General features: G+C 39.7%; 2 protein-coding genes across 7 annotated transcripts in view; one reads left to right on the forward strand and one right to left on the reverse strand.

Annotated features, from left to right (window-relative positions):
- The window catches only part of LOC311610938 (E3 ubiquitin-protein ligase TRIM37), a 267,677-nt gene that overhangs the window by 62,963 nt on the left and 179,279 nt on the right, over positions 1–25,435 (forward strand). For 4 of the 5 annotated variants that reach the window (XM_084862544.1, XM_084862542.1, XM_084862540.1 and 1 more), the window contains exons 23-24: positions 3,885–3,995; positions 4,916–4,994. In XM_084862544.1, coding sequence (XP_084718670.1) covers positions 3,885–3,995; positions 4,916–4,994 — 190 coding nt within the window. Of the gene's footprint in view, positions 1–3,884; positions 3,996–4,915; positions 4,995–11,072; positions 11,937–25,435 lie in introns of those variants that run through there. The other variant, XM_084862543.1, reaches the window with a different exon arrangement.
- Positions 16,092–25,435, reverse strand: part of PPM1E (protein phosphatase, Mg2+/Mn2+ dependent 1E) — a 77,076-nt gene continuing 67,732 nt past the window's right edge. The window contains exons 7-8 of one of the 2 annotated variants that reach the window (XR_014793042.1): positions 19,326–20,659; positions 16,092–18,264 (exon numbers count right to left, since the gene is read on the reverse strand). Coding sequence is in view for 1 of the 2 variants with exons in the window: in XM_084862559.1 (XP_084718685.1) it covers positions 19,602–20,659 (1,058 nt within the window). In the remaining variant the exon portion in view is untranslated. Of the gene's footprint in view, positions 20,660–25,435 lie in introns of both variants that reach the window. The other variant, XM_084862559.1, reaches the window with a different exon arrangement.

Raw genomic sequence — 25,435 nt, forward strand, 5'->3', positions numbered from 1 at the left:
TTTTATTTTTCTGTTAATTTTATTTCTCATCTTTATTCTTCTTCCTTTGGCTTTATGTGTTCCCTTATTTCTTAAAGTGGGTACTTAAAATATTAATTTGAGACCTTTTTCTCTTTTGTAATAAAAGCAGTTAATGCTGTAACTTTCCCTTTAAACACTGCTATAGCCACATTCCAGAGCTATTGGTAGTTATATTTTAATTTTCATTCTATTCAGAATATTTTTCATTAATCCTGGGAAATTCACAGCCACTTTATATTGTTCCTCTCCTTTGTTACTTTTGCTATCTCTTTGGCAATCTGTTTGAAACATTCCCTTTTATCCCCTTGTTTCTTAAACCTGTCTCGTTATATTCATCTTATTGTTTTTGGTGTATGGGTAATTTCCTCATTTCTATCTTTAAGCTTACAACATTTTTTCCCAACTTCCTAAATTCATCTATTAATATTTTAATTTTAAAATAACTATTATCTTTCATTTCTAGAAGTATTAGTAATTTTTAAAGTATCTATCCTTTTGTTTTCCACAGTAGTCTTTTACAAGTTATTTCATGATAGTGAAAGATTTATGGTATTATTATGTCTGAATATCTGCTTGACTCTTCAGGGGATTGTGGTGTGGGCCTTGTTTGTTTTGTAAATTTTGATTGGAACACAATTTTTTGCGACTCCCAATCCTACCCTTCAAGAATTCTTTATTTTCTTTTTTCCATGATAATTTTGTTACCTGGATTGTGGAAGCATTCCTCCAGAGAGGTTTTTAACAAGTTTCAAGAGTGTTCATGAGCATTTTTATATCTATTTTGAAGTTGTTAGATAATTTCAACATCTGTCATCTCAGCATTGATATTTGTTGATTGTCTTTATCTGGTTCTTCATATGCTGAGATAATTTTGGGTTATATCCTGGACATTTTTTGTATGATTTTATGAGACTCTGAGTCTTGTTTAAATCTGCCAATTTGGTGGTACTTCAAATTCTGGTCTACACCAATATGCTTGTTTCTATTTACTTTTCAGAGTCCTTAAATAGCGGCTTGGTGCATTCTGTTCACATTTATAGCTCCGTTCAGAGGGAACGGGATGGATGAGCTTATGCCCTTTACCTAGAGTCTTCTCTTCAAATGGTTTTACATTTGCTTTGTTCATGTTAATTTTCTGAGCTTTGAACCTCAACTTTACATCCCAAACCTAAATTGTTTAGGTACACAGGCTTTAGTTTGAGGGGTTTTTTTCTTTCTTTTTTTATTGATTTTTTTTACAGAGAGTAATGGAGAGGGGGAGAGAGCCAGAAACATCAATGAGAGAAACATTAATCAGCTGCCTCCTGCACATCCCCCAATGGGGATGTGCCCGCAACCAAAGTACATGCCCTTGACTGAAATCGAACCTTGGACTCTTGAATATGCAAGCCGACGCTATATCCACTAAGCCAATCCAATTAGGGCAAGTTTGAGTTTTTATATGAACCGAGCCTAGCAAAAACAGACAAAATTCCCTGCTGTCTTCCTATGCCAGTAGGCAGTTTTAGTCTCAGAATCAGCTCCCTTCTGTGGTAGGTACAAAGATTTTTTTCTCTTCACCCTAAGCAAGTGTGAAAGACCCTCACATTACACCCTCTGGACAGCTGTGGTGCTGGACCCACTTGGTCTCCCTTCTTTTAAATGTGGCTCTTCATTAAAATAGTATTTTAAGTTTACTTTATTTTTTCCCCACCATTTATAAGGGTGTGTAGCAGATATATTTTCAGAGTTTCTTGATCACTATCTTCTTGTAACAGAAATACTTTTCTATGCCCTAACCAGTTTGGCTCAGTGGATAGAGCATCTGCCTGCGGACTGAAAGGTCCCAGGTTCGATTCCAGTCAAGGACATTGGTTGCGGCACATCCCTAGTAGGAGGTGTGCAGGAGGCAGCTTATCAATGTTTCTCATCAATGTTTCTAACTCTACCCTTCTCCCTTCCTCTCTGTAAAAAAAATCAAAATATATTTTTAAAAATAACAACAACAAGAAATGCTTTTCTATAGACTTTTTTCTTTTAAAAATCAGCTTAAGTACACCAATACAAAATTGGAGGCCCAAATAGGATAGTAACTAATTTATTGCTAGAATTTTTTAAAACATGCATATACCAATAACTGTATTTATGTAACATGTTTGTATGTTTTAGGCTAGAAACAATTATATGTATGTCCAATCAGGATTGAGAGTTACTGTTATCTCATAACTCTAGAAATTACAGTGTGACTTGAGGAAAAAAATTCTCAGTATAATTAAATTAATACTGGTTTCAAATTCAGGTCCTGTGGAAAGGATGATTTTAATCTTTGAGGACAAAAATAAGACCACTTCTCTCATAATTAGAACGGAGGTTTGTGTGTTTGGTTTTCCTTGTTTTGTGTGGAGTCTATTGTTTTGGCATTCAGTGGGGATCACAGTTTAGTTGTAAGATTTCCTTTCCCCCAGGCCCGGAGCAGCCGGGTCTGGTGCGGCCAGGCCCGAAGCAGCAGCTGCCAGGCTGGGAGTGGCCAGGCACGGAACAGCCGGGTTGGGTGCGGCCAGGCCCAGAGCAGCGGCTGCCAGGCTGGGAGCGGCCAGGCCCGGAGCAGCTGGGTCGGGTGCGGCCAGGCCCGGAGCAGCGGCTGCCAGGCTGGGAGCGGCCAGGCCTGGAGCAGCCGGGTCTGATGCGGCCAGGCCTGCCGGAGCAGCGGTTGCCAGGCTGGGAGCGGCCAGGCCCGGAGCAGCCGGGTCTGGTGTGGCCAGGCCCAGAGCAGCAGCTGCCAGGCTGGGAGCGGCCAGGCCTGGAACAGCCGGGTCAGGTGCGGCCAGGCCCGGAGCAGCAGCTGCCAGGCTGGGAGCGGCCAGGCCTGGAGCAGCCGGGTCTGATGCGGCCAGGCCTGCCGGAGCAGCGGTTGCCAGGCTGGGAGCGGCCAGGCCCGAAGCAGCCGGGTCTGGTGTGGCCAGGCCCAGAGCAGCAGCTGCCAGGCTGGGAGCGGCCAGGCCTGGAACAGCCGGGTCAGGTGCGGCCAGGCCCGGAGCAGCAGCTGCCAGGCTGGGAGCGGCCAGGCCCGGAGCAGCGGCTCCCAGGCTGGGAGCTGCCAGGCCCAGAGCAGCAGCTGCCAGGCTGGGAGTGACCAGGCCCGGAGTGGCCGGGCCCGGAGCATCCGGGCCCAGAGCTGCCAGGTTGGGTGCGGCCAGGCCCGGAGCAGCAGCAGCCAAGTCCAGAGCAACTAAGTCGGGAGCAGCAGTGACCAGACCCGGAGCAGCTGGTTGTGGAACGAACCAGAGCAACAGAGGCCAGGCCCGGAGCAGCCAGGCCCGAAACAGCTCGCTCCTCACCTGCCCCTGCCCCACGGCTGCCTCTCAGACATGGCTGGAAACTTTTTGGGAACTTGAGGGTCTGCTGAATCAAGTGATGAAGGCTTAGATCTGGATGTGTTGAGTTAGTATAGGGCTGTGGTGTTGATCTGTGAGTGCCTTGGGTGGGGGCCTGGATGAGGCTGGTTGACCTATTTGGAAATGTCTTTTGTGTGAAGTGTATCATTGGGCATGTGGAGGTATTACTGATATGAGAAAATGCTAAGTAACAGATTTACTATCTGAAAAGGGATTTACTATCGGGGAAAGGGAGGGAGGAAGAGACTGAACATAAACTTTGCACCTATGGATGAGGACAATGGGGGATGGGGAGGGGGCGGAGGGTGGGGTGGGAACCTGGTGGAGGGGGGAAGAAATGAGGAACCTTTGTAATAATATGAACAATAAAGATTGATTTTAAAAAAATAATAATAATAAAATTAAATAAAATTAAAAAAAAGATTTCCTTTCTCTTTCACAATAAGTGGCTTCTTGTCAGAGACATGTTCTTCCCTTCTTTGCTGGCAGGGATGAGTAGTGACAGTGATGTGGAATGTGACACTGAGAACGAGGAGCAGGAAGAGCACACCAGCCTGGACGGATTCAACGACTCTTTCACGGCACAGCCCCCAGATGAAGGTGCAGCGCCGGTTGACATTTCACAGAAATGAATAAAACCAATTCTGCTGCTGCTGCTGATTTGCTTCTGTTTCTACTTCTGCTTTTTCTGTTTTAATTGTCATTTATGAGACAATACTAGTATATATGGGGTAAACTAAATGGTGAGAACTGAAGAAAATTCGTAGGTAATATTTGACTGGTCAGACACCTAATGGGTGCTACTGAGTGAAGCAGGGGTCGGGAACCTGCTCTGATACAGCCTATGGTCCTCTAAGAATAGCTTTTCTGTTGTAAAGTTATAAAACAGAACCCATTTGTGGCCTGTGATACCTATGTACTAGTATTTGCTCTCTGCCCATTTGTAGTAGGTGTTTGCCAGCCCCTAGGGAGGTTTCAGATGTTTGGCTTTTTTCTTTTTAGAGCTATTTGTAGCCTAGCTAATAAGGTAACTTTTTAAAAGATAATTTTTTCTAATTTTTTTTTTTTTTTTTTTAGAAATATCTGCTTCTTTTTTCTCCTTCCAAAAAAGCAGCCAACTTTTGGCAAGTTTTTGAGTGCTGTTAGGTGTTTGTCATGATATTTGCATGTTCAGTTTAATTGGCTTTCAATGCATTTTATGTTATACAATCTTCAGAGTGTACATCACCATTTCCTGTTCCTTCTTCAGCTGCCCCCCAGTGTCCCTGGAGGACAGAGTGAGGCAATGCCTTTCATTTTCTAACGATGGATATCTATTGCACCTTTCTTTTCTCCTTTGTTTCTCCTTGTGTTGGCTTACATCTGACTCAGGTCACAAATTCATTGAAGACAGTTTTGTTCACAACCCAGCACATCTTTATTGCTTAAATACCATACTTGATAAGATCATTTAAAGACGTGCAAGAAAATACTGGTCATTAGAAAATGTAATCTGTTTTTAAATTTTTTTTTTATCTTAGATGCTCATTCCAGTTTTCCTGATGGTGAACAAATAGGCCTTGAAGATCTCAGCTTCAATACTGAGGACAACAGTGGAAGGTAATTTTCAAACCAAGAGAACTGACTTGCAAGCTATCCTGACCCTGAAATTTGCTGTAGTTGGTGCTCAAATGGTCATCTGTCAGATTTTGTCTAATTTTTTTCATCATATCTACCTGAAATAATTCTGAAACTTTAGAAAGTAACGCAATTCTAGTAGAAGACTTTAGTTTACAGGAAAAAAAAGTATGGGAAGAATTCTGTGTGTTGTAATGAATAAATATAGTCCTTGATTAATTTAGTAAAGTAGTATATTCTTAAAGAGCAGCTTGTCGACTACAACAGAGGGCAAGTAACTGCCGAAAAATGTCCCTAGAGACGTGCATGCACCCATGATGCTCAGCGCCTGTTTTGGCTGGATGCCCAGTTGTGTTTCAGTGACTGGCTTTTGGGTTTTAATCAGTGTATAGTTTCATTAGTGCCTGTAGATTAGTGAACAGAAAAAACTACTTATGTGTAGATTTTTTCCTATAGATACTTGATTATGTGAATGGCTGAAATAACACTACACTGACTAAAGTTAACTTATTTATCTTGTTTTTTTTCCAAGTGCAGGCACACTGATTAATGGCTCATAATACTTCCATTGTGTGACTTTTACAAGTGTATTTTTGCTAGTAAATAAGTTAATGTGGGTTGGTTATATTCCTGGTTACATGAACGCGCATAGATCATTTAAAGTATTTCATTTTTCTGCCTCTAAAGTACAAGTATTTAATGCCCTCTTTCTCCTTCTTTATTTTCATTAGTTGGAGACTGATTTCAGTGTCAGCTATATTTAAAGAAATACAAATTGCAGGTTTACATGAAACTGTGGTATAAGGGTTACTTTCATACTTGCAATGAGCCCAAAGTAGTTGCCAAACTTTTGCCGTTGTGCTCCTGCATTTGTGTCTGAGCTGCTAGACTGTTGGTGAAAATTACACTGAAAGTTGACTAAGAGACTATTGAAAAAGCATGAATATATATATATACGCACATGAGAGGCATCTCATCTGCTTATATTTTACTTAATATTGTTCACTTTTCCATGTCTAATGTGTTGCTGGTTGCTATGATTCCTGATTTGCTTTTGTTCAAAACAGTTTGCTCTTTTTGTTAATAAAATGAACCTGAGAAAATATTATGCCTCTGAAATTTATTAGAAGTGGGACAGGAAGCCTCTTTTTTTTTCTTTTCTATTTATATTGCCTGCATATTATAGAGGCTGTTGAGCTCTATAGAATATTAGTAATTGCATGGGAAGTTAGGAGGTTTATTTATAATGTCCTTAATACATATGGTTACATTTTCTCTTTAAAAGCTAATCGGAAATATTTAAGAACTATAATCTTAGGGAAAGTAAAAATTTAGCATTTGGTTACTAACATGTTAATTGGCATGCTGTTGTACAATTATTACGTAGTTTGTCATGCAGTAATCTAACATTTTCTATTAGATAGAATTGTGCTCATGGTCATTACATTTTGATGAGATATTTTTAATCAAGCTTTTTCTTATCTTTAACTATATTGTAATAGATGAAAATATAATGTAAGAAGTTTGCACCTTTAGTGTTAAGAGCAAACCATTGTGAAAAATTATGAGTTTTTTAGAAAAATAAATCCATAAACGTAAGTGATTGACACTTTGAATCTCTCATTGTGCCTAGCTATTTCTTGACCTATACCAGTGGTTGGCAAACTCATTAGTCAACAGAGCCAAATATCAACAGTACAATGAATGAAATTTCTTTTGAGAGCCAAATTTTTTAAACTTCTTCTAACGCCACTTCTTCAAAATAGACTCACCCAGGCTGTGGTATTTTGTAGAAGAGCCATGGTTTGCTGACCACGGACCTATACAGTTTTTATATAGACCTGAGTGCTTTTCCATATGACTTTGTAATTCTTTTTATTTTCAAAATATGTGAAACTGCATGTGTTTAAGAAATAAGAAAAGCCTGAGAATAGACTCTTCACACTTGGGGAAATGAATTTAGCTTCTTAGCATGAGTGAGTTAGCCATGAGATTCTCTGGGGTCATTAACCTATATACAGTAGTATCCCCTTATCCATAGTTTTGTGTTCCATGATTTCAGTTACCTGTGATCCAAAAATATTAAATGGAAAATTCCAGATATAAACATACATTTTAAATTGTGCGACGTTTTGTAGTGTGACAAAATCTGGTGCTATCCTGCTTTGTGTTGCACCAGCAATTATTGAGCCCATAGAAAGACTTAAGCAAGGGATCCCCTGAAATGAGTGGCATCAAGTAGATTCAGGAATAGATTTGGACTGAAAAACGGGAAAATTACTGGAGAGTATTGCTATAAATTGTTCTATTTTATTGTTGTTAATCTCTTACTCTGCCTAATTTATAAATGAAACTTTAGCATAGATATGTACATATAGGAACATAGTTTGTAATCATACTAGAGGCCCGGTGCATGAAATTCCTGCACGGGTGTGGTCCCTAGGCCTGGCCAGCGATCAAAGTGTGAGCATTTGGCATGGAAAGGCAAGTCTCAGCTGACCTCTGGACCGTGGGCAACACCTGGGCCCCCGTGCACTCCCTCCACCTGAGTCACTGTGCTCGAGTCCCCGCGTGGAGATTCGGTGAGTGCAGCCGGATGCCATGGGCCAGGGTGCAGCATGGGCCTCTGGGCCACCTAGCAGTACCACACGGAAGCCAGGCAGGCAACACACTCTCTCCCAACCAGCCTCGCAAACCGGTTCCTGTGTGAACCGGCCCCTGTGGTCCTGGCAGTTGTGGCCCAGCTCACCCAGAAGATACCACGTGGGTGCTGGGCAGGCTCCTCCTGGGCACCGGGCACCTGAGGGGGGGGTTGAGGGAGAGGGCTCTGGCATCCTGGGGGAGGGGGTAGCAGGGGGAGTGAGAGCGAGCTCGGGCGGACATCCCACATACTCCCCGCACCTCTATCCCAGTCAACCCCGCTCCAGGTAGCTGGCAAGAGGTTGCAGGGCGTCACCAATACCCGCCATGTTCCACTGCCGCCCTCTGGTGGTCAGCACACATCATAGTGAGCGGTTGAACTTCGGTCTCTTGGTCGAATGACCACCAGAAGGAACAATTTGCATATTGGACTTTTATTATGTAGGAAGTGTTCTTAAGTTTTGCTCTTATTTTTCATGACCTTGAGGTTTTTAAAATCATTGAATTCCCAAAATTTCATAGTGATATTTAGATCACTCTTGGATCTTAAGTATTTTTTTTTTTTTTTTTTTTTTGGCTTTTCTTATCCTCTCAGGTTATTATGTATAAAAACAGTCAGGAGTACTGCCCTTATTTTAGATGGAGAATTAGTTGAGACCCTTTTAAATTGGTGGAGTTTGAATTCATTATGTCAGTAAGACTATTTTTTATTATTATGGCTATAGGGAAATTATTTTTTAAATATATTTTATTGATTTTTCACAGAGAGGAAGAGAGAGGGATAGAGAGTTAGAAACATCGATGAGAGAGAATCATCGATCAGCTGCCTCTTGCACACCCACTACTGGGGATGTGCCCGCAACCACATACTCTTGACCGGAATCGAACCCAGGACCTTTCAGTCCGCAGGCCAACGCTCTAGACATTGAGCCAAACCGGTTTCGGCTATAGGGAAATTATTTTAACTTAATTTTTATATTATCTTCTGTGTTCAAGTAACCCAATGCATTTTTAGCATATTCTGACTCCATGTTTAAGAATAAAATATATCCCTTAAAAAAAATTAAGCTTCTAAAGAAATATTAACTATCCTCCTGGTTAATATATATATTGTAATTAAAGTTGACAACAGGTTTCACAAAAAAAAAACAAAACAAACAAACACAAATTTATAAGTATCTAAAGCAGGGATGGGAAATATCCGGCCCACAGACCATGTAAGGCCTGTGAAATCATTTGGTATGGCCCTGCCAAGGTATGAGAGGTGAGTTGACCAAATAGCAGGCTAATTTTTAAGTTGATAATTTTGTATGGCTCACAAATGATGCTGTAAATATTCAAAGGACCCTTGGCAGAAGCAGGGTTCCCCACCCTGAACTAAAAGATGAGCTCAGGCCAGCAGGGCCTCAGATAACATCGTTTTGTTCGATGGCATAGGAACTAACATAGGAACTCGACTCTTGTGTATATGGTTAGCCTGTGGTAAAATTTGTTTTGTTTTATGTCGTTTTGCTTAATGTTGCAGAACCTACTGATGATGTTAAATGAGAACTTACTGTACTCAAAAGCATTCTCCTATGATAAGAAAATTATGCTTGTTTTGTTGGGTTCCATCTCACACCAACTAATGTTTGTGAATTATGAAATAGCAAGAAATATGCAGAATATACACTGAGTGGCCAGGTTATTATCATCTCTGAATGTATACACACATATATACATATATATATTAGTGGCCCAGTGCATGTATTCGTGCATGGGTGGGGTCCGGATAGCCTGGCCATGGGGAGGGGACATGGGTGGTTGGCCAGCATGCCTGCTGGTCGAACTCCTGGTCGAGGGGACAATTTGCATATTAGCCTTTTATTATATAGGATATACATTGAGTGGCCAGATTATTATGCGTTCAGAGATCATAATAGTCTAGCCACTCAGTGTATATACACATTCACACAATTCTTTGAAGAAAATATCTGGGGTTCAATTAGCAATTTTTTACCTAGCATTCTTTCAAGGGGCAGACAAACAACTATCTTTGGGCCAAGTCCCTACCACTGTCTGTTTTTGTAAATAAAGTTTATTGGATCATAGCCACATCCATTCATCTACAGATTGTCAGTAGCTTGCTTTTCCCTACAAAGACAGAGTTGAGTGGCTGCTAACGAAACCTGATTCCCAGGGTCTAAAATATTTACTTTCACCTCTTTAAGAGATAGTTTGCTGACTTCTGTCATTAGAATTTATAAGAATGTCACTTTTTTTTTTTAATATAGAAGGCTTAAGCTTAAGAAAGCATGATTTTTAAGTTAAAAAAAAAAGATTGAACGTTTAATTAGTTGTTTGTGTTTAGTTTTGTGGATATAGGCAGCTGCTATCATTCTAGAATCATAAACCTACAGACCTAAAAATTTCTTCAAAGATGAAGTACCTGTTAACTTTTAGTAGTGGGATCTTTGGAAAACGTGATTCCTTCCCTTATTTCTAGCCATATTACATACCAAGTCCGCGTCCAAGTCCCCAGTGGTGTCAGGCACCCTCGTGCTTTCCCTCTTTGATGCGGTGTGCCTGCTTTGGCTGTACTAAATTTTAGATAGCAGTGAGGGAAGATACCAGTTCTTTTCCCCCTCTCCCCATTGGTTGTTCTTGTTCTGGTCTGCAAAAGATCTGGTGCAGATGAGATCTCTCCCATTTCCCCAAGTATAGCTGTCATCACCTACAATCTTTATGAGGAACCAATTTCTAATCCGTTGCTCTGCTCTACCGTTACAGAGTCCCCACTTTTAAAGAAAAAAAAAGTTCCCTCTTTTGCTGAAAAACATAGTTTGTCTTAGACTTTTCTTCCACCGTCACCTTGCTCGGTATTTAATTATTTTTACCTTTTCGTTCCTAGAAAATATCTACTTAATATTGTTTTCTCTTAGGCCTAAAGATAAAGTGTTAACACTTGCATTTTGCACAAGCATATTATTTCTGTACAGCTTGGACCACCTGTGTCATTGAACCCTGAAGTAACCTTGGAGGTGGATAAGTTGTGCATCAGACCATTTTGGCAGAGGAATAGGTTCGGGGAGGTTGTGTGGTTCTCTCAAGGTTCAACACCATTAGCAAGAACGGAATGAATTGCTAGTACATTTTCCAATATACCATACTTGAACCAAACGCATCGTTTTAATATCTCGTGATTAAAAACCTAAAGATTGTGACGTTTTAAAATGTTTTTAGATGACTTGAGATTTACAAACACATGCAAAAATCTTGAGTTCCTGTATAACTATTACCCAGCTTCTCCTTTTGTTAACATCTTACATAACTATAGAATAGTAGACAAAACAAAGAAATTAGTCATTTATAATTCTGTTAACTACAGAATTTATTCAGATTTCACCAGTTATTTCACTAACGCCCTTTTTTCTGTTCCAGGATCCAGACCAGGATGCCACAGTGCAATTAGTTGTCATGTCTCCTTCAATCTGTGACAGTTCCTCTTCTTGTTTTTCATGACCTTGACATTGTTGAAGACAACCAATTCTAGTTAACCCTTGAAAAACATGAGTTTAAACTCCCAAGTCCACTTACATGCATGTTTTTTTTTTTCTCTAATAAGTATATAGTTTGGCCCTCTTTGTCTTTGGGTTTTACACCTGCTTATTCAGCCAACCAAGGAACAAAAACAGTATGCTGCCTGTATGCATTGTTCTTCGACATTTTATATAAGGGACTTGAGCATTCATGGGTTTTGGTGACTCCTGGAACCAATCCCCCACAGATACCCGGGGATGACTAAAGTTTTGGGGGAGTCAGAACTTTTGACTGTGTGGGAAGTCACAGCCTCTAACCACTGTCTTGTTCAAGGGTCAACTGTATTTTATAGAATGTTTCTCTGTTTGGATTTGTCTGATATTTTCTCATTTTCAGTTGAGATTATGTGTTATTGGGAAGGCTACCACAGAGGTGATAATACCATTCCAAGGGCATCGGATCAGGAGCTATTTGGTGCAGATGCTTATTATTGGTGATGTTAATCTTATTTGGTTATGGTGGTGTCTGTCACAATTCCCCGTTAGTATTTTCCCCTTCGTAAATACTAAGTATTTGGGGCAAATACTTTTTAGACTGTGCAGATATTATTTCTGTTCTTAACAGCTAATTTTAGCATCAAGGAGATCTTAACTATGGTATTTATTACTGCAGTATTCTAATGGTGTTTGTTATTTCTTCTACATTTATTATTAGAATTCTTAAGGAAAAGTCTCTTCTCCATCCCTCCTCCCTCTCCCCCTCCCCCAGCTACTTATTTACATGAGTTTTGACTCATGGATATTTATTGTTTGAATTGTGTTCCAGTACTGTCATTATTTTGCAGTGCAGTTTGCCCCAGTTTTGGCTATTTGAAGCTCTTTCAGGTTAGCTCCTGTATCCTTTTGATATGTTCCCAGTGTCTCCTTCCTTCCTTTCCTTCCCTGCCCCCACAGGATGCTTCAGGCTCATCCCTGCCCTCCTTTTTGGACAATAGTATTTAGAAACAAAGACTTGTTGACCTGTACTCTTATGAGAAACAAATTCACCAACAGCGTTTCTGTACAGATTTTAACCTTTTAGTGTGATATCAAAACACTTTTTTCCAAAGTTATTTAAATATTACGATTCAATTACACTAGTTCCTTTTTCCCTAGTCTCTCCGGTGTGATTATATGGCTCCTTTTAATTTAGTTAGATTCAGCTGTCAGTCTACATTCTGTCTTCCCCCACACATCCTGGTTGGTTTTTTAATTTACATATATTAAAATTGCCTTTATGCTAATACAATTCTGTGGCTTTTGACAAATACAGTCATGTATATACTACTGTACAGAGAGCTCAGTACCCCCAACACCCAGCCCCTGGTAGTTCTCTGTCCTTTTAGTTTTCCCATTTACAGTGTCATACAGAAGTATTGTAGCCTTTCACTTAGCAAAATGCAGTTAAGTCTCATCCATCTTCTGTAAATTGGTACTTCATTCCTTTTTATTGCTAAGTACTATTTCACTGTATAAATGTACCACAGGTTATTCATTTACCCCTTGAAGGACATTTGGTTTATTTCCAGTCTTGGGGTGATAATGAACTTTATAAACATTTTGTATAGGTTGTGTTTTTTTTTTAATATATTTTTTATTGATTTTGTACAGAGAGTAAGGGAGAGAGATAGAGAGTTAGAAACATCGATGAGAGAGTCATCGATCAGCTGCCTCTTGCACACCCCCTACTGGGGATATGCCCGCAAACAAGGTACATGCCCTTGACCGGAATTGAACCTGGGATCCTTCAGTCCTCAAGCCAACGCTCTATCCTAGGGGTGTCGAACTCAATCAGAGAAGGGGCCAAAATCTAAAATCCAGCCTAAATCGCGGGCCGAATGGTTTACTGAACAGTCATAAACTGACAATGTCATAAACTGACAGCGGAGTGCAGTGATGACAGCGCGGTGCGGGCCACATTGCAAGGCCTGGCGGGCTGGATTTGGCCCGCGGGCCTTGTGTTTGACACATGTGCTCTATCCATTGAACCAAACCGGTTTCAGCTGTATAGGTTTTTGTGTGAACATTCATTTCCATTCTGTAAGGTAATATATGCCTTGGAGTGGGATTGCTGGGTGTTAATAGAGAATTTGGTTGGCTTTTGTCCCTGGTTCTTGGGATATAGCCTCTTAGTACTTAGAACTTTCCGAGTGATAGGAGTGTGGATCCTGATGGTTTATGCTAAAGAGATGACTCAGGATGTGGCTGCCATGCTGAAAGACTAACTTGTGATTAGAGGATTGGGGCTAGGAGTCACATGATGTGAGCCTGAATTGTTCGTCCTTGTGAGTCAGTTGTGGCTACCAAGTGAAAAACCCAGTAAGAACTCGCACACCGAAGCTCTGAATGCGCTTCCTTGTTTGCAATACTCTGCACTGTCATGTGTTGATGGTTCAGGAGGGTAACATGCCCTGATCACCGGGGAGTTTCACATTGGGACTCCACACCTCACCCTGTTGTGTGTCTCCTTTCCCCTGGTTCTGATTTGTGTCCTTATAAAACTGGAATTGTAGCAAATATTTCCTGAAAGCTGCTCAAGCCAGTTATCAAACCTAATGGGCAATGGTGGAAACTCCCAAATTTGTAGCCAACTGGTGACCTGGGACTTCCAAACCTGGCATCTGAAGTGAGCAGTCTCGTGGAGGACTTTGCCTTTAACCTCTCAGGTTTGGCCTAACTGCAGGTATTTGGTGACAGAAGTCATTTCACTGAGTCATGTGATTTAGAAGAAACTGCCATTTTGCATGCCCACCAACATAATGAGGGTACTAGTATCATCCCATAAACACTTGGTCCTGTCATTATTTTTGAGTTATTCTAGTAAGTATGTAGTGATACTTGTTAGCTAATATTTTGCTGAGGATTTTTAAATTATATTCATGAGGGATTGTTAATTGGTCTGTATTTCTGTTTTCATCTAATTTGGTATCAGATTAATGCTGTCCTAATAAACTGAATCGTCTTTTCTGAAAGAATGTATAGAATTGGTGTTACCCTTGATCAGAATTTGCCAATGAAACCATTTGGAAAGAGTTGTGTTCTCCCCACCCTGTAGGTAACCTGCTTAGTGTTCTGAGCTTCTTGGATCTATCATTTGGTATCTATCATTAGTTTTGGAAAATTTTCAGCCATTATTTTTTCTGCCCATTATCTTTCTCTTCTAGGATCCTAATTATGCATATGTTAAATTGATATTGTCCCACAGCTCTTATGTGTTCTTCTATGGCAGTGGCTCTCAGCCTTTTTAATGCCATGACCCTTTAATACAGTTCCTTATGTTGTGGCCACCCCCAACCATAAAATTATTTTCGCTGCTATTTCATAACTAATTTTTGCTACTGTTAATGAATCGTAATGTAAATATCTGTGTTTTCCGATGGGGTTGAGAACCGCTAGCAGGGTTGCCTAAGCTCATTGGGAAACAGATATTTACATTACGATTCATAAAGTAGCAAAATTACAGTTATGAAGTAGCAATGAAAATAATTTTATGGTTGGGGGTCGCCACAACATGAGGAACTGTATTAAAGGGTCATGGCATTAAAAAGGTTGAGAATCATTGTTCTATGGGTTTGTTAGTTCACAAAACATCTCTTTCCAAAAGAAACAAGTAAATAGTATGTTAGATTTTTTTCAAGTATAAATACTATTTACTCTCACAATATTCCTTTTCTTTTATTCCCAGCTTTAGCAAACTTCAAATATGATTTTCAGACCTTTGTTGTTTTAATTCTTGCTCTCTTTCATTTCCATATAAAATCATACTAAGTGCTGAATGAATTTAGGGAATTAGGGATTTAAGTGCTTTCTGGACTTAGTGGTGGGAAGAGTGAACAGTGCAGTTTATTAGGTTTACTTGTTTTGCATGTTTAATTCCATTCACTTAGATGCAGGTGTCTTGCTTTATTAACTTCACTTCCACCCCCAACCTTTGTCTCTATCTCCTATTAACTCTCTTAACAGCAAACTTCCAGACAGAATTTCAAATGCAACTCACCTGATTATTTTCCTTTCTTTGCAATTTAAAACAAAAAGGAAAGAATAAACTGGTTGGATGCAGTTTAAAGAATAAAGTAGTTGGTAGATTTGAGGGTTAACACTTAGCATTTGGCAGGTCCTATTCTTCATCTATTTGAGGATACTAACCCCTCTATTTCTCCCAACACCACCTCCCCACTTAAACTTACAGGGAAAACATGTAGAAGATAAAATATATCTTATGTATTTTCAGGGAAGGAAATAACAGAGCAACCCTAGCAACTTTTTAAAACAATATTTCTGCTTTAAAGTTTAAGAAAACTATCACCTCAAGATTTTAATTTGTTCTGAGGGAATCAAGCTAAATTTCAGCACTAAGTATATTTCCTTTGAATAAAAAGACAAATGACTAGTGGTTTTAAATTGCTGGGTTTTATTAAGATATTGGCAAAATTTCAACATACTTCTCACCTGAATGAACAGTTTTAATGAAATATGAAGGATCACTGGTGATTGCAACTGAACTCAAGAGTGAGATGGAGAGCAGGTTCTTAAGTTTACTTGGAAAGAAATGATTTACTTCATTCACTTCACTCCATAGAGAATTTCTTTGCAGAGAAATGTCATGAACACGAGGACAAAGCCTGTCTCTCACCAAAGAGCACCTAGAGGAGGTTCTGGCGATACATCTGTGGGCTATCTAACACAGCAAAGGTTATTGGAGTGTTCCTTTCCAGAACAACTGTTATGTCCGTCTGGAGTTCCCTATCTTCATACTTTCTAAATAGTACAATAAATAATCTTCAAATAGAAGATAAAATGCTGCTAGAGGAAGTAATTTTCAACACAGTACCATTTGTCTGGAAAATAGTCGTGTTATAACACTGGCGGTATCTTGTTTTAAAAAAAAAAAATCTTAAGCTATTCACAGGTCGGAACATAAGAGTTGGTGGGTATCTATTACCTTTTATGGCCTTGCTTAGGTGAGAATGACCACTGAGGGAACACATTATGTTTAAACATCAAAATAATTATTTAGATCACTTTCTTACAAAGCCTTGGTCAGCTTCTGATGGGGAAGGAAGTGCTTAAACCACAGCAGTTTTATCTGTAAACACTGAACTTTCTGCATCGTTTTCATCTGCCCATTAGAACACAAATTTGGCTTAGTACTCCAAAATGGTGATTATCAGGGAGATACAGCATGACACCATACCACCATGTGGGCACTGTACCACTATAATGTGGTCAGGCTCAATATTGACATTGATGTTGCCGACACTGTCCTTGGAAAAGGTGTTACTTTTAAGATCCTCAAAAATAAAACAGTAACTTTAATTTTATTAATTCAAGGACAATGGATGGCATTTCTAGGTAAAGTAAAAATATATACATGTGTATTTCCACCATCCTCTTTAGTCGAGACCTAACTGGTACTGAGAGCCCCAGTGTTTGATGTGATAGTGCTGCTTAATATCAGCTCACTCTCAATAGAAATCCAGAAAGTGAACAAATTAGGGTGATTTCCTTTGAAACTCACAGTGAATATACAAGGTGTTTATAATCACTTTAGTTGGTGACTTGAAGTCTGTTTCCCTAACCAATACTATACTTTCTTGTTTACACTGTTTTACTATTTCCTATTCTAACAAAACTTTAGCAGGCAAACAAATTGATGCAGATCATGTTAAATTCAAAAAGGGATACTGCCACTCTTAAAGACTGTAGAACTTTCACCACCACTAAATTACACAGTGAGTAAAAGTACAAAACACATAGTTCACAGACTATACCTCAGCATTAACAGTTAATATATATTATATAGATACTTTTATATCTATCTAATATTTTTACAATCACCAGCCAGATACACCATCTTAAAGTACAAGTTACAGAAATGTGTAAAAACCATTAGTTAGAGAATACTTATTGCTCACATCAGCAAGCAGCAAATAAGGGCACTGGATTTGAACTGAAGGGAACTACTTTCTATCGCCAGTGGCATTAAGATATAACACACTGCACTTCACAAAGCACTGCTTCTATCTGGTTTATAGAACCAAGAGCAGAATAGATCAGACCAATAACCACTACTTTAATATGTATTATAGAATTTTAAAGGACTTACCTTACAAATGGTACCTAACTACTCTATAAATATGGATGTGGACAAATGAAAATTTTCTATTTTTTACAATACTGTTTCATAACTTGATCATACTAGAACTACTTTGCTTTATTTTCTAGAGGGCTATGGTATGAAAATGGAGTTAACACTGCTTATGTAGTCAAGTCTACAAGATCCAGACCCCTGAAGATGTGGTCTGTGTTGATCCCAATTTCATCCAACCATTTTCCCCCACTGAAAAAAACTATCACTTGTACCTTCTTTCCTCTCACCATCTTTATTCTGATCAAAAACTTTAGTTCTAGAAAAATCTTAATTTTGCTAAATGCTGGACTATAATATATTCTGCTGCCTCTGTTTCCTTATCTCCTTAGATAATTGTATTTGAAACTGATACTGCACCTGATGGGTTGTTAACAAGATCTAGGCTTGAGAAAATGAAAGGTGTGAGGTCCATTGGGGTGGGGGGGTAAAATATCAGGCTTGTGAGATTCTGGTCACAAGCCTCGAGAAAAGACTTACTTCAAAGCAAGAGAAAACAAATACTGAAAATGTCTAATTACATTCAATTTTTTAAAATAAAATATGTGAACTAATGATGTGATCATCACTAAAGTGAAGCTGTTTTAACCCAAAGTATCTTTTTTAAAATCCAGGGGTTTTACTCCTCCCTTATGGATCTGGAGAGCATAAAGTAACTGTACTATGTACAAACATAGTTAGGCATTGGACGTTCCTCAGCAAGAGCACCCATTATCTGATAGAATGAGTGATGAGCACTATAGCAGTACCTCCTGTCCTTTGACTTGTCTGGTCCACAGTTGACTAGGGGAGGGTAACATGTCATGTGGAGACATTCATGATTCTCAGAATCAGGCTGCTTCATTGAATGAATCTGATAATTATTCTATTTGCTGTCTTTAGTTGAAGATGTGCTTCTGACTTGAAACTGCAGAAATGGCAAAAAGCAGACAATTGTAAAATATAAAAATAAATATTGAAATGAGAAGCACACACTCTCTCTCTGCATGAAGTATTCTTCATTTCTAACTAAGCAGACCTTGGTCTCAGTATTCTGTCCTCTCTCTTGTCCTTGGCCTCCAGGCTCGCTTTAAGCAGCACTTTCAACCTCTCTCACACCAATTCATTCCCTTGGGGGAAACAGTTTCAGAAAAGTTAAAACTTTTATTTTTGTTAATCCTCACCTGAGGATATTTATTGAGTTTTAGAGGAGTAGAAGGGAGTGGAAAAGAGAGAAACATCAGTTGGTTGCCTTCCACACGCCCCCAACCAGGGCCAGGGACCGAGCCTGCAACTGAGGTACATGCCCTTGACTGGAATCAAATCTGGGACCCTTCAGTCTGCAGGCCAACGCTCTAGCCACTGAGCCAAACCAGCTAGGATACCACTTATTTTATAGTGGTATATGGCTTTTGCTGTCTTTGACCTTTAAAAAAAATGGGGGGGGAGAGAAAAAATAGAAATGTTATTCTATTTTCTTTTCAAATGTACTTGACATCTCCATTAAACCAGTGTTATTCCTGAGATGCAGGTACAGTGAAAAATATGTTAGCATCATAGGTTGAAACCAGTTGACAGTGGTCTTCTAGTATGACAAATAATAAAAATTCCACTAAAAGCACCATAACAAGTTATGAAACTCCCAAATAGCTACAGCCTTAGGAAATAATTAAAAAAGCTGTCCTTTATGTTACAGAAAAGGGGCGGGGGGAGGAAAAAAGAAATCTTTATGGTGCCTCACAAGTCTGAAAATGACGTTTTTACACTAGGTTTCTACTTCCGTTGTTACCGGTTAAAACCCATATGGCTTATAGTATTTTATTTACCAAAAAAGTGGCAAGGGAGGGTTTTCCTCATAGTCCCGAGTCTTTTGAGGAACAGTCCTCAACTAAATCAATTCTACATTAAGTTTTCCAAAGATATATTAGGTATATCAGACCAGATTTCAACTGCATTATTTCAACACTATATCCTGACAAAAATAAGTACCTTGCAAGCTTCCACTAATGGTGTGAAGAGGCATTGGGGTGGGGTTGTATGGAGATACATTACAGGGATCAGTTGTATAATTTTGCTAATGAAACTGCCAAAAAACTTTGATTGAAATCACTATTTTGAGTTTCCTAGAGATCTATTTACTTTTAAGAATTGAGCCATCCATGATTTCATAATGAGCACACATATTTCAGAAATGTCTACCTTGTTTCTACTCTGATAGTGGTTTTATGGGGGGAGAGCTAACTAGCCTATTCTAAAGAAAAAGTATTATATTTTACAGCTCCAGGGAAGATCTGGGTATGGAATATCATTACTCTTTCTGAGCTTCTTCATGTTTTCATTATACTCTTTCCAACTACTTTGCCTCAATGGCAGAGAACTTCTTAACATCCTATTTCTTTTCCCACGTGAAGTAAGTGAAAATAGGCTTGTGCCTACTTTGTGGGAAGGCTCTTGAGCAGAGAGGAATGAATTAAACTTTGGATTAAACCTGAATCCATGCCACCTCTTTAAGTAGTGATAGCGTAAATGAGATAATCTAGAAACTCTATTTCCCAGGAATTTTAACTGTTCATTTTCCAACATAGAACAGACAGGAGACGAACTCTCCATTCTGTATATCTGCTGCCCTGTTACACCCAAATTAAAGGAAGAGGGAAACGCTCCAGCACCTCTCCATTCAGACAGTGATGATTGAACTGATTCTTTCTCCATTATTAGCTCATTAATAAGATTTGCTTTCTTTGGTGCACCAGGACCAAGCATCTCAACTGGTGGCAAAAACTGAGCAGTGTGAGGCTTGCTTGCTTCTATTTGTGTGAGATCTAGGTAGCCTGGGTCTTCTAGCACGTTGATTTGGGACCCTGGGCTCAGGCTAGTTCTGTCAGTGAATGAATCCACACGCCCATCATAACCTAGATCGGCTGGTGCTGAGCATTGGTGCTGAGGCCAAGGGCGTTTGCACTCTCCATGATTTTCCTTATCATCCCCACCATCTTCTTGCCCTCCTTGAAAAGAGTTCTCTGTCCAGTCTGATTCCTCACTAACATTTTCAGCTTTGTTTATGTCCCTCAGGAAAACCACAATAACTGTGATGTTATCACTTGACCCAGCATCACGAGCTGACGCCACTAATTTGTGGGCAACCATGCTGCTGTCTCCATTATTCTCCTTCAAGTGGTCAGATACAACTTTCACTGCCTCATCAGGGTTCACGGTGTCATAGAAGCCATCGCAGGCCAGAATGAGGTAGTCTTCAGTTCCATCCAACACAGTAGAGGCAGAATCTGCTTCCCCACAGATATATGGCTTATGTTCAGCATCTCCTGTGGAAATTAGAACATAGGTCAGATTTTGCTTTACTTTGCTTATAAGAATGTGCATGGCCAATGCTATGACTCTGACCACATTCTGCAATTGTGATCTGAATTTACTGGAAAGAATTTATAAACTAGTTTTAGAGAATACTTGAATTCTCTGATAATCAGATGCTGCTTATGCCTCACTTTCAGTTGTATAATTGTCATTAACGGGGCTTAATTTCTTATCTAGCTTAGACTCTGAATTTTATGCCCTAGCTATGACTTAGGCTTAGCTGAGCATGGCAACAAATGTCACATCTAAATTTGTTGCTGTACTGGAAACTTCAGTCCTGCATAGGAAAACCTTGTGCATTTAGTAGATCTTTTACTGGTGGTTAACTTTGATCCAATTGAGATTTGAGAACAGATCTACATTGAAAAACAAACCAAAGTTCTGATCATTTATTTTTATTAAACACTTAATTCTTATTATATCCTTGTTTAGAAATTAAGTTTCATGCTGTGAACAAAAAGGAAGGCTTGAATTACAGGGATTTTTAAAAATCAAGTCCAACTCCTACAAGCCAGGAAGTCTTCCCAAGCCTCAGACAAGTGAATTAGAATGTTAGTCTCGATTTCCAGTCCAATTTGCTTTCTATGTTTTTAAATTTTGCTGTGTTTATTACTTCTAGAGAATAGAATGTGTATGATCATTTTTTTCATCTTTAGGAACCACCATATTCTTGCTTTTTTCTTCAAATTGTTTCTGCTCATCCCCTTCTTTTTTTTTAATATATTTTATTGATTTTGTACAGAGAGGAAGGGAGAGAGGTAGAGAGTTAGAAACATCGATGAGAGAGAGAGTCATCGATCAGCTGCCTCTTGCACACCCCCAACTGGGGATATGCCCGCAACCAAGGTACATGCCCTTGACCAGAATCGAACCCAGGACCTTTCAGTCCCCAAGCCGACGCTCTATCCATTGAGCCAAACCGGTCTCGGCCCCTTCTGTCTTTATTACTCATCCTTCACCTGTGAACAACTGTAAGAACCCCCAAAACCCTATTTGCTCAGCTCATCCACTTACAGAATGACATTATAGCTGGGCCTTGAAGAAGTTATCACCGGGCAGAGAAGGGTCCTGGGTTGAACGAACAGGATTATGAAGACGGAACTGTTAGGGACTAATACCTATTTGAATATAGGGTGCTGGGAGTAGAGACAGACTGGAGACCTTGGGCCCACACACTGAGGTTGGTTTCCATCACAGACTATTAAGACAAGCCATCATCTATAGTGCAGTTTGGAACTTCTGGATCCAGAGCACTTCCAAATGCATTGTTTTCCTTAGGGATTTGGAGAGAACTAGCAAAAAGGGTCCTTACCCTATCGGGTAACCTAATAGATTATTCCTTACAACAAGGGATACTTATTTCTTAACATAAAAAACAAACAGTATTAAGCAGTAATTCTTAGATTAGGATATCATAATTCATCAATAAATAATACTTTTTAAAAATTTACAAAGTGCTTTTATCATTTGTAAAGCAGTGACAGGCAGCTTAGTGGTTTAAGGAGGCCAGCATGAGTCACCACTGCCTAGGTCCAAATCCTAGCACTTGTTAAAAGCCCTCATCAATTATTAACCTTTCCATTGTACTAAAACTGGACATTTTGAGTAAGGGAAGATAAAGATAAATATACTTAAGTTATCTGGTTACATTGTCACTGTTTCTGGTATTTGATATAGGTTTCCCCCAACATTTCACATTCCTTTTTAATCCTCAAGTAGACCCAGAAAGCTGAATAGGAACCCTATGGAGAACTTGGCTAGCACCAACAGTGGGCCACATGCCCCACCCAGCATTTTGAAAGGGATACCCTAAAAAACAAATACTGAATATATTTACCTGCATTAGTTTATCTACAAGGTAAGAAACTATCTTTTTCATACAGTAGCCAGAACCATCTTCCTCAAGCATGGTTTTGATTTGATTTCACTTCTATAATATGATGCCTTTCAATTAGCTAGTTTGGAAATGCTAGTTAAAACTCCAATCATGGGGTTCAGTGTCCTCCACAAATCTACTTCACAAAGTTCCCCCTCTGCTACTTCACCTCACTGTATTGTTATCATCATCATTATTTTCTGAATCCCAGCTCTAAAAATAAATGTGATCTGAGTCATGCTGTTCCCAAAAATCTTGTTTTAGTGTGTCAAGTAAAAGGCTACTGCAACTGTTAGTTTAGAACAGAACATACAAAGATTTGCAAAAGAAATGTTGCCAGAATTCTGGCTTTTCACCTGCTCTACAGTTGGTAGAGCAGGTGAAAAGCCAGAATGGATGTCAAATTCATGACATTTTGCCCCCAAACTTGGTAGGAGGGCATGGTTTATCCATTTCATGGAAGAAATGGCAACATCCTTTTGTTGAAGACATCCTCTCTCCATATGCTAGGAAACACCATGCTTTAGTCAACTTTGCATCATACATCTGAAAGGGCTTTAAAGCTTTTAATTTTCAAAGCTTGAAGGGTCATTTTTTCCTAAATAGAGTTGAACTCTGCTTAGGAATCCTTTTTCTTGTCCCCATTTAGCCCTCTATTTTATGCCATGAGTTTTCTAAATCTCTCATTTTCAACTCCCTCTTCCAATTAAACTACTGGATTTAGGCAGATCAAGTTTATCAATCCTGAATTTCCTCAGTTCCTCTCCACCATTTCTTTTCTCTCTCTCCTGTTCAATTTCTCTTCTACTTGTTCTCTTCCTTAATTGCATAAACAGGGTCTGATCTAAAATCTAAAAAAAACCAAAAACAATGAAAGCAACCCTTTCCCAAATCATTAGTTTATCTACAAGGTACATTATGCAAGGAACTGCTGTATTCCCTGTTTTCAAAATTCCAGGTCTTTTTTCTTAACCCACTTCTCACTTGACCTTTGCAGCACTTGACCCTGTTCACTACTTTTTTCCTAGAAACCCTCCTCCCCTAGCGTCTGAGATACCTGCTTCTAAAACTCTGATCCCCTCTTTTTTTCTTCACTATCTCCTTCACTTAACCATCGTACTGACAGCACAGCTGCGTGGCTCAGTGGCTGAGTGTCAGGTCACTGTGCAATTCTCGGTCAGGGCACATGCCCAGGTTGCAGGCTCCATCTACTGGAGGGGGTGTGCAGGAGGCAGCCAATCAATGATTCTCATCATTGATGTTTTTATCTGCCTCTCCCTTCTCTGAAATCAAAACAAATATATTTTTAAAAATATTGTACGAACAGCCCTGGGCACCTTCCTGTGCACCAAAGAGTTGCCAGTTGGAGCACGTGCCTGGGGTGCGGCGGGTCCCTGGTTGGGGGCGTGCAGGAGGTAGCCGATTGTTTCACTCTCACATCGATGTTTCTCTTCCTCTCTCTCAAAATAAATTTTAGAATCTTAAACACTAACAATCACTGTTTAAGACTGTGACATACAGAACTCTTGAGTGTGGTGCATGTATTGTGCTATTTAATACAAAACCTTTATGACTTAGGTCAGTGGTCGGCAAACTCAGTCAACAGAGCCAAATATCAACAGTACAACAATTAAAATTTCTTTTGATGTCAAAACCGGTTTGGCTCAGTGGATAGAGCATTGGCCTGCGGACTGAAGAGTCCCAGGTTCTATTCCCGTCAAGGGCATGTATCTTGGTTGCGGGCACATCCCCAGTAGGGGGCGTGCAAGAGGCAGCTGATTGATGACTCTCATCGATGTTTCTAACTCCCTCTCTTTAAAAATTCAATAAAATATATTTTAAAAAAGAAATTTCTTTTGAGAGCCAAATTTTTTAAACTTAAACTTCTAACGCCACTTCTTCAAAACAGACTTGCCTAGGCCATGGTATTTTGTGGAAGAGCCACACTCAAGGGGCCAAAGAGCCGCGTGTGGCTTTGTGAGCCGCAATTTGCCGACCATGGGCTTAGGCACTGTTACTGTTCACATTTTACAAAGAACAAATAGAAACAGAGAAATAAAACTTCCCAAAGCCCACAGCTTGTAATGTGGCATATCCAAGATACAAACCCAGAGAGCTGACTTCATTATGTTATTCTACCTTAAGGAATGAGGCTCTTGGGCAATGTCATCCATACTAATATATATGGTGCTTCAGAAGTTGCTATTATTGCCAAAATGGGATGAGTTCCCAAATCTCTATATTTAATTCAGAACTCCGCTAAACTCCAGATCTGTATTCCCAGCTGCATATAAATTATCTTTTCCAAAACATACCACAGGTACATAGAATATAAAATATATCCAAAATGAACTCTTTTGCCCACCTTCCCACCCACCAAATTGCTGCTGCTTTATGACAAATGCTTTATCTTCTCAGTCACACAAGTCAGAAGCCTGGAAGTTAGCTTTCCTCTTCCCCCACAAACTGTCATTTCTATCCCATCAATTTATACCCTCTGTATCCCTTTTTAGCTGCCTCATCTCTGTAAAAGTGTATCAACAGCTTCCTGAATAATCATTCATCTAGGCTTTCTTCTTTAGTCTGTCTTACAAACCGTCATTACAAACCTGATCATGTGGGCCCCTCTGCTCAACACCTGGTACAGCCCAGACTACTTAGCCCCTTCACAACTTAGCACCAGCACTTCCACCCCTGCCCCAGCCTCTGTTCCTAAACACAACGCTCTTTCAGACGCCCATGGATTACATCCCTGAACCTGGGGTTTCCTCCCTGAATACCGTCCTCCATGCCCAACACAACAGTCACTTCCTCTGTCGAGTCGGCTTATTCTGTCCTAGACTGTCACTTT

The sequence above is a fragment of the Pipistrellus hanaki genome (assembly GCF_964339955.1).
Source record: "Pipistrellus hanaki genome assembly, chromosome: 16".
NCBI lineage: Eukaryota > Metazoa > Chordata > Mammalia > Chiroptera > Vespertilionidae > Pipistrellus > Pipistrellus hanaki.